Genomic DNA, 9,058 nt, shown 5'->3' on the forward strand with positions numbered 1-9,058 from the left:
GTAAAATTCGGACATTTAATTTTTGTCAATTTTCCGGGGGCCGCAAGTCACCTCATCCTTTGGTAAAATATGACAAACATTCAAATTTACAAAATGCAGACCTTTTTTCAGAAGGCCATTCTTTGAATCACACACATTTTGTTTGTCATCATTCTGGATGTTTGTTATTGGAGAAGGGTTGTTAAGTTTTTTTTTGCCGATTTTATTTCAAAAGGGCTTTAAGTTTACATAGATCTGCACTCTCAGATTCTGAGCAATATTCATTTGACTTATTATTAGACAAAAGACAGGTGCAAACTGATTCATTACAGTCAAAACAAAGATTAATCAATGGGCGAAAATAATTTTTGACCTTGCTAATAATCGGACAGTCATTCGTATAAGCGGCACAGCTTTCATTGCCGCGATCCTACTTTGTGCAAAATTTCTGCTTGTGGCCATGTTCACCACAGTACCAACAAGTTACTTTGTTGCCGTGGCGACAGTTGCGCGAAGAATGACCATGCTCTCCACAGTAATAGCAGGTCTGGACGGAGGTGGGATTTTGATGTTTAAGAATTTGCACATGAGTACTGTAGAGCTTCAGAAGCGAAGCAGTGCCACGGTCGGACAAATGGATGCCATCTCTCCAAAAAGAAGGGGAATTCCAGTGTTTGAATGACTTACTCGATTCGATCAACACAGCACCGTACTCCTCACAAACATATCTAATGCACTTATTCACTTCGATAACATCTGCATCCCTTCTTGGAATCACTTCCGATAGGAACACTGCAATGCTTGGATTTCTTTTCTTTAAATCAGCAACTATTTCTGCAAAGTCATTCTCAATCGCATCAATGTTACGGAAATTTGCAACATCATTACCCCCAGCCTGTATAATAACACTTTGGATGGAGGACACATCAAACCTCTATAGTTTGGAACGAATGTGTGCAATACTTGCACCTCGATTTGTACTTACTTTCACACTTTGATCTAGGCTACGGGTTTTTATCCTTTGAAGAATTGAACTCCCGATGACAAGTGTAGATATAGGGTTATATTCTCTTACAGGAGGCTGAGAATTTCTTGCGATGTTGCTGCGTCTGTTAGGGGTCGATATATTTTGACTCTCTTTTGAGATGTGTACATCTGACTTTTTCTTAGTCATTTTCTTCGTGGACTGGGTGGTTTTCAACACAGGGCTGGGACTGACATCTGCATCCATTGATGTACTAGAGGTCTTTTTTTCAATAGGAGATGTACACTGGGTATGCCTTGAAATCCCATTTGTCACCGAGAATCCCTCAGTCGTAGTTTCCTTCTGTTTCACTTTTTCCCCGGGAGTTTGTGTAGAAGCATTAGAACACGGCTTTGTTTGTTTTGCTTCCATTAGCTGCTTCTTCAGCGTTTCAACTTCTTTGGTAAACATTTTCACCGTCTCGGAAAGATGTTTTATGCTTTCTGCGCTGTTACAATGGCCGCATCCCGTCTCAATACTTGATTCATTCGATTTCTTTTAGGGTCTTGGGGTCGAAGTACAGTTCGTCTGGTCAACAATAATTTTGCACTCTGTAACAGAGTCAGTGTCAGTGTGGCTCATATCTAGTTGACTGTTTATTTCATTTAGAAAATCGTTCCTGTACCAATCAAACGCACTGGTCCCTTGTATCAGAATGGTATGTGTGCTACTGTTGATTGTTACAGTCACCGAATCACATACAGATTTGTAGATGCACCCATTCTTTTATTGTTTCTGTGAAATAAAAGGAATTTTCGAAGCAGAGATAAAACGAATTCTTGTCTCTGACCATCATAGTTTATGGTCACACTTTCTGTGTTTAGCTTAACCTGAAGAAAATCGGGTATACTCCCAGAAGGATCCAGTTCATTATTTTTTCCATTAAATGATTGTGAGAGTCCACTAAATGAGTTCAAAATTGATTTAAATAAACTAGAATTTACACTCAGATCCATCATTTCATTATCAGTTTATTTTTCAGCTGGATATAGATAAGAGCTCATAAAAAACACGTCTTATCTCTCCAACAGTCTAACACATATATGAATTCTATTTGGTCTTCACTCCTTTATAAAGTAAATAAGTTACGTCCCTTTCTGAAAAAAATATAGCATAGCATATACGCCATAAACATGTCAAAAGTTTTCCCCTAAACCTTTACAAAGGACTTAAAATACAAACATTTATCTTTCATTATAAAAAGAAACAAATTCTGATTTGATTATATACAATTTAAGAAGTTTTTGAAATGAAAGAGGAGTATCGAATGTTTAGAATGTATCAAACAAAATTTATTAAAGTAGCTCAGCAGGAATATTTGTTCAGTATTGGGCAAATAAATTGATTGATTTTTACATTGCATATACATGTATAAAAAGGATTGGAAATGTGTCGGGAAAACTTGCTTGTGAAAGGACTGATTTATTTGATTTAGAATGTCACAGATATTAAATTGCATTATAGAATGATGTCAATAAACTGTTGGCTTCTTCGTCTTATCTCAATTAATGCACATTAAATGGATTAACAAACTGTATATATAATACTGAGTCTCATTTATTTATGGACCACAGTTTGTCAAATTTCATCAACCTCAAATCATTTAAATAGGAATATGGAACTTCTGTCAAGAAGTACTGACTTATCAGAAATTAGCTCAATAAATGTGCTCCTGCTCAAGGGATGTACAAATAGTCAGAAAACACAATCTCTTCCAGTTACAATTATTCATTTAGAAGAAAAGATTTTTTTAAGGGACCATTAAATTTACATTTATTCTAACGTCTTGAGATTTTGCGTTCAAACCATCACACCAAGGGTAGTGTGGGGTCAAAATGGGTGATCAACATTTTATATAGCAATATATTTTGTCTAGTCCTTCTGTCTATCTGTTAACTGATCCCATTTTCAACTTCTTACCCAGAACCACAGGGCCAATATCAACAAAACTTGCCAATAAGCATCTTTGGATGAAGGGAATTAAAAATGCTTTAAATGGAGTTTTATGAAGAGACTTAATTTTACATTCAACAGCTGACTTTTACATTTTAGTAATTGGAGTTTGTCTCTGTTTAAATTGTAGAGGTCAATCGTCGATTGTAAAAGTAAGTCTCTTCATACATGTAAAACTCCAATACATTGTGAAAATTTCATGGTATGCTTTTAAATACATCCTAAAATACAACTGGGTCAACAAAGTTTATGGGACATTTTCTGTACTTTGTGTTAATTCAAGTTTCTTCAAATCATGAACACTGGGGACAAGGAGGCACGGGGGGGGGGGTGGTCAAAAATTAAAATATAACTAGAAAGGTATAACCAAAATTTTAAAAAACCCATATTCTTAAGAAGAGCAAAACAATGTTTTGCCATATTGATATGGAAGTATCCATTGGTTGTGTAGATTGAATTTTGTTCATGAGCTCTTGGGGTAGGAAGGGGCGACGATGAGGGATCAAATTTCTACATAGAAATGTATAGATTGATAAAATCTCAAAAACAGCCAAGCCATGTTTATTCATACTGAAATTGAAGTATTATCAGGTAGTGTCAATTCAAGTCAGTGAGTGTTGAAATTCTGACCTCCACGGGTAAGGTTGGGTCACAATGGGGATCAAAGTTTTACATACTGGTAATGAAATATAGGGAATAAAAAAATTTCTCAGTATTATCAAAGCCATGATAAGGCGTTTTGAAAAGGAAAAGTTTGAGCAAATCATGACATTCTGGAGGTTACTAGGACGGGGCAACTTTCGGGGATCAAAGATTAATAAAGGAATATATATTTTAAAAAAATCTTAAAATTATGCTGAATAAAAGAGCAATTGGTTATATTTATATGAAAGCATCCTCAAGCTGTTAACAATTCAAGCCCCCCCCCCCCCCTTCCGTACACTTTTCAACACTTTACTGATTTGTTCTTTTTGTGCTGATGAGCTCTGTCGCCCATTTGCCTCTTGCTTCTTTTTTATACTTTACAAACAAATTCTGAGTCTTATGAGTGCAGGATGAAAACTATTAAATACTTCAATGAGTACCGGTAAATTAGATTTCTTGTTTATTCAAGTATATGTACCAATTTTATCTCAAAGATATATTATAATAATTATTTCTTGTACTATTATGGGCTCTAAATTAGAAATAAAATGTTCTGTTCTGTACAGGTATTTTAATACTTCTATAATTTTAAAGATCCTCAGTTAATGCAAAAGCTAAAAAAAATATTTGGAAATTGTAATTTTAATTTGTTTGATAAATGCATGCTAAAAACAATTCATGAGATGTGGATGATGTTTATTTCATGTATTGGATGACTTTCACTTCCCCTGAATCGAACAACCCTACCCACACCCTCCCCTCACTGTCCACACTCAGTCCACTAGGACGCTCTAGTCCACAATTATCCACACATCTCAGGAACTGTCCATTCTGATCTAGGATGTGTAGACAGTTATTGAGATAATCAGCCACAATGATGTGACCCATGGAGTCTGTCACTATTTGGGATGGATAGAATGATTTCTTTCCCCCTGGAGGTTTGTCGTTGTATCTGAATCTGACTTTTCCTGTCCTGTCCACCACTACCACTGTGTCAGCATTCTGATCAGAGGCCACTATGTCTCCATTGTTGTTCTCCACCACAAACACTTGATATTTTCCTCCTTGATAGATTGGATCTCCATGTTCATCTTTATCTATTTCCTGTGTAACTCTCTGTCCCTGATAACGGACTATTTTATAATGACTATTATCAGTAGTACACATACTAACTAGGATGTCCCCTGACCTGGTACAACACAGTTCTAATGGATGCCAGCCCCTTGGTGTGGTGATCAGTGTCTCTGTCTTCCCATCTCTGACAATGTTCACAGTTCTATTGGCACTATCACTGTATATCAGTTCTCCCTGTCTTGACACTATATTGTCATCAGGGAATTGAGTAATACATGTACTGGTGACAGTGAGAAGTCTGTGTCAGTGTGTCATATTTGAGTTAAATCTGTTACCAGAAAGTGAGAGAGAAAGAGACGAACAGGGAGAGAGGTTGAGTTAGCGAGAGGAAGAAAAACTCAGATAGAATAAGGGGAAAAAAATCTACCATTATAGCGAGGTATGAAACTTACAGTATATTTGAGATAACGTACAGTATTCAAGCTAAAGAGTCCAACAAACAATACAAAATAGGAGCAGAGCAAACACGGACCTCCAAAACACCAGATGTCATGGAGGAGTGAGCATCCCCTGCTGATCGTTCACAATAAATTTAGATGAAAATAACGTAAAGTATTCTATTTTTTTTTAAAAAGTAATTCAGATTCTTTTAATTAAGAATTCATTTACATTTTTAGAGAAACCTCAACTTCTAAAATCGCAACACTTTCCTTCTGTTTTCTGAGTTTGAGCACAGAATTTGCAGTTAAATGTAATCAGTGATTTCTTTCATCCTGACCTGTCATACTTTGTTTCTTTATTTTCTATCACTACATGTATAAACCCTTAAAATTTTTATTGCACCATTCTACAACTGAAGTGTCTCTACCAACATCGTTATGTGACTTAAAGCTATTCAACACTTTTTGACCCCCAGACTTTACAGATTGACTTGTAAAATTACAAAGAATTTAATATTTACATTGTAAAAAAAATTTTGTATGCAAGGAGATGTGTCAACAAATTTTGAGATTCACTTGGAATGTCAAAAAAACGTATTTGATATGTGCACTTCTATGACATAAAACATAGTAAATGCCTTATATATAGATAATAATAATGGTTGTAAAATGGATTTACTGTCAAATCCCATTACCGAATAGTCCAGATACTGAGTACTTGATACTAGAATATTCCACGTCTCGAGGTTTTCTAGTTAACAGTTTAAATGTTTACAATTTTAGGTTTGTAAATGATATCAGGTAAAGATGACAAAATTAATTTCAGGTATATATTGTAGGTGGAGTCCCAATTTAAAATCTAAAACTTAAAAAATGTAGAGGGTAAGCTTTAATTTTTTGTTTCTTTCAGCTCCCTACAGTTTTGATAGGGACACCCTGTTTTCAATACTAGAAAAAGAGAAAGAGAAGGTGACGGCAAAATTAGAAGAATTCGCCCAGCTTCTCAGAGACGCCAAGGTAAATTGGTCGTATATTGTTTAACATCCCTCTCGAGAATTTTCACTCATATGGAGACATCACTACTTGCCGGTGGAGAGCTGAAAACTATGTCCTATACTCGGCACTTGAGCAGTGAGGGGTCTTTTACGTACCTATACTTACTGATACACGGGACTTTGGTGTAAACAGTCTCATCCGAATGACCGGTATTCACGCTCAACATTGGGAATAAAAGCGCGACGTAAGGATCAACTCCTTACTTCACGACTCTAGACAAGACGCTCAAAATACTGCCATGCAAAAGTAAAAAGTTATCCGTCTGTGTAAAAAAAAAAAAAAACGTGAATCGATTGAGAAAGAATCTTACAAAAAGAACTATAGCGGTGCATTTTAAAACTGTGTATTCTAAAAACAAGATATTTTTCTGATAAATATAAACAGAAACATGTATATTTTGATGTCAAATATATATCTCTATATCCAGATACTATCTCCTCTTAAAAGCGAGTTTCGCATTAATTTTTTTTTACTGAATTATGTCATATACAGATATATTCGAATTCTGGAAAAGTGGATCATGAATCGTGAATTATGATTTTAATAATATATGACTGAACCCAAAGAAGTATGCTGTTTTATTTTAATTTTGAAGTCTGGTTCCTTTATTTGGAAAAAAGTATAATCTAACAAACAAACTTGATGATAAACGTGAAAGCTAACCTTTCAATCTTCAAATTCATGCACTTACTTATGCAGCAATAAACCATCATCATCTGATTCGATACGCGTGAGCATGCTCTGTGTATGAACAGTTTCTAGAAGGAGGTAGTTTATTGACAAACAAGTTGATAGTAAAAAACTAACAGAAGTCTCGTTTAAAAATCAATTCGTAAGTTCTATGTTCGATATCATGTCCTTGTCAGCAAATACAATTTATCACGTCATTTTTTTAGTGGCTTGCCTGATAGTTGGTTGTCGTTTATAGTCAACAATATATCAAAATGTAAACAAAGACTCTTTTTAATCCTTTAATCTGAAAGTAGGACCACGAGATTTACAAAATTATTGTATCTTTGGCAGAGGAATATGTCGACACATATATAGATCACACAGCCTCACATTTAAAATTATATTATAGTTTTTGTCATATCCATGAACACGCAAAGGATAAATTCAGTATATACTAATGTACATGTACCTTTTGGCTTCAAAATATGTTGATGCAGACGTCGGCCAGATTGATATGATGTACAATTTTCTTGTGTTCAATTTTTTGTACAATGTACAAAATCAGAAAATTTAATACTCGAAAGAGAAAGTCTTTGTCCATTTAATATCAAAAAGGGCTCGGTTGAACACTGGCAAAGAACTATATCCCTACCCTGTAATTTAAGATTAATGGTTAGAACCATTTGAATAGCATTTACTAGTAGTTTTGTAAATAATTTTTATTTTTCAACACTGGAGAGGAGTTATGATTTTGTACGAATCAAAATGTCAATTAGTACATAACCGTTTACAACTAGAGATAGTATGTTAAAATGAAAGTTTAATACTATAACAATTTACTGTTACATTCATTTTTACAGATAAATGGCACTGTTAAGAGCGTTCATTCAGCCAGCCCCGGTGAGGGAATCTGTAAAATGGCAAAGGAGGTGGAGGCGGATCTAATTATTACAGGGACACGTGGTATGGGGACCATTCGTCGTACGTTACTGGGCAGTGTCAGTGACTATATACTACACCACGCCCACGTCCCCGTCATTGTGTGCCGTGACTAGATCTAACAGGTCAGTCACGTGATTAGTAATCCAAACAGTTCAGTCACGTGACTAGATCCTAACAGTTCAGTCACGTGTTAATTAAATAACGGAAATAAGAATATGTAATGTTCTAATAGATATGTTTGTAACCAGACAGATGCACATGTGCCATATACGTGTACTTCACGTAGATATCTGTAAGAATGTAAATGTGGTGTTTATGTTATATTTGTTACAATCTAGAAATGTGATTCCAAACTCTTTATGTTCTTAGTTCATTCATATAATGAGAAAACAATAAATAAAGATACAATTTTTTGACTGATTGTGATTAAATTTACAATATGGTAAAAAAAGATACCTTTCTATGTTTAAATATACTGAAAGGAAAAAGACTCGCAGTGTAAACTTTTGAGATAAAACTCTTTTTTTACTTTTTCATATGTATTTCCAAGAATTTCTTACATTTAAAATCATCCTTGATAAAAGTGAAACCAAAATCGTAAGTGATTTTGACTGTCAAATCATGATACAACTGCAATCCCTTTAAAGTTAAAATCTGAAGAAGAAGGTATGGTTTTAGCTTTATTGCGCCCTAAAAATGTAATGACATCAAAAAGTTTTGAAACTGGCTTAAATATTAGTTAAATAGATGGCTCATAAAGCAGGAAAGAATATGGCATGAAGGTTTACCATTCTGCAAATGTGACCACATTAATGTGAAGCATTTCTCTATTTTCAACAGAAAAAGCCTTAAAATGGCACATTTCAAGGGTGATTTTCCTTTAGAAAATAGTGTCCACAGCTGTCGCCCACGTTAATTTTTCGATATTTTGTGCAAAATTCAATAACTAATCACATATCTCAAGATCTTTGTGGGCGATGCCTGTGAACAATGTTATCTGAAAGAAAATTCCATTGAAAATTGTTGTCTTCTGCAACTTTTTAAGAAAATACGGGAAAATGCACATGTTTATGACGTCATAATTAGCATTCAAAAACACATGTGAGAAAAATGACTTGTATGCTTTTTCTGCATTGAATTTCAATTATTTAAAAAGCATGAGTTTTCAACTTTTACACCAGTTTCATTTTTTAGAAAATCACAGGGCAAAATTTGTAAACGGGGTACATTTTTGACAAAAAGTTGATTGAAACAAGAATATCAGCAGCTCTCG

The 9,058-nt window shown here is 34.6% G+C and overlaps 2 protein-coding genes across 2 annotated transcripts; one reads left to right on the forward strand and one right to left on the reverse strand.

Annotated features, from left to right (window-relative positions):
• Positions 1-4,297: 4,297 nt before the first annotated feature.
• LOC134245711 (uncharacterized) lies at positions 4,298-5,460 on the reverse strand. The gene is made up of 2 exons (XM_062727972.1): positions 5,454-5,460; positions 4,298-4,920 (listed from the first exon to the last, which is right to left on the reverse strand). Exons 1-2 carry the CDS (start codon positions 5,458-5,460, stop codon positions 4,298-4,300), a joined length of 630 nt encoding a protein of 209 aa, XP_062583956.1.
• A 313-nt stretch (positions 5,461-5,773) lies between these two features.
• On the forward strand, positions 5,774-8,201 carry LOC134245713 (universal stress protein Sll1388-like). Its single transcript, XM_062727973.1, has 3 exons — positions 5,774-5,779; positions 5,995-6,132; positions 7,704-8,201. Exons 1-3 carry the CDS (start codon positions 5,774-5,776, stop codon positions 7,896-7,898), a joined length of 339 nt encoding a protein of 112 aa, XP_062583957.1. The 3' UTR covers positions 7,899-8,201.
• Positions 8,202-9,058: the final 857 nt, after the last annotated feature.

Source organism: Saccostrea cucullata, unplaced genomic scaffold, assembly GCF_032062105.1.
Source record: "Saccostrea cucullata isolate Sc308-1 unplaced genomic scaffold, CSIRO_AGI_Scuc_v1 ctg7442, whole genome shotgun sequence".
Taxonomy (NCBI): Eukaryota; Metazoa; Mollusca; class Bivalvia; order Ostreida; family Ostreidae; genus Saccostrea; species Saccostrea cuccullata.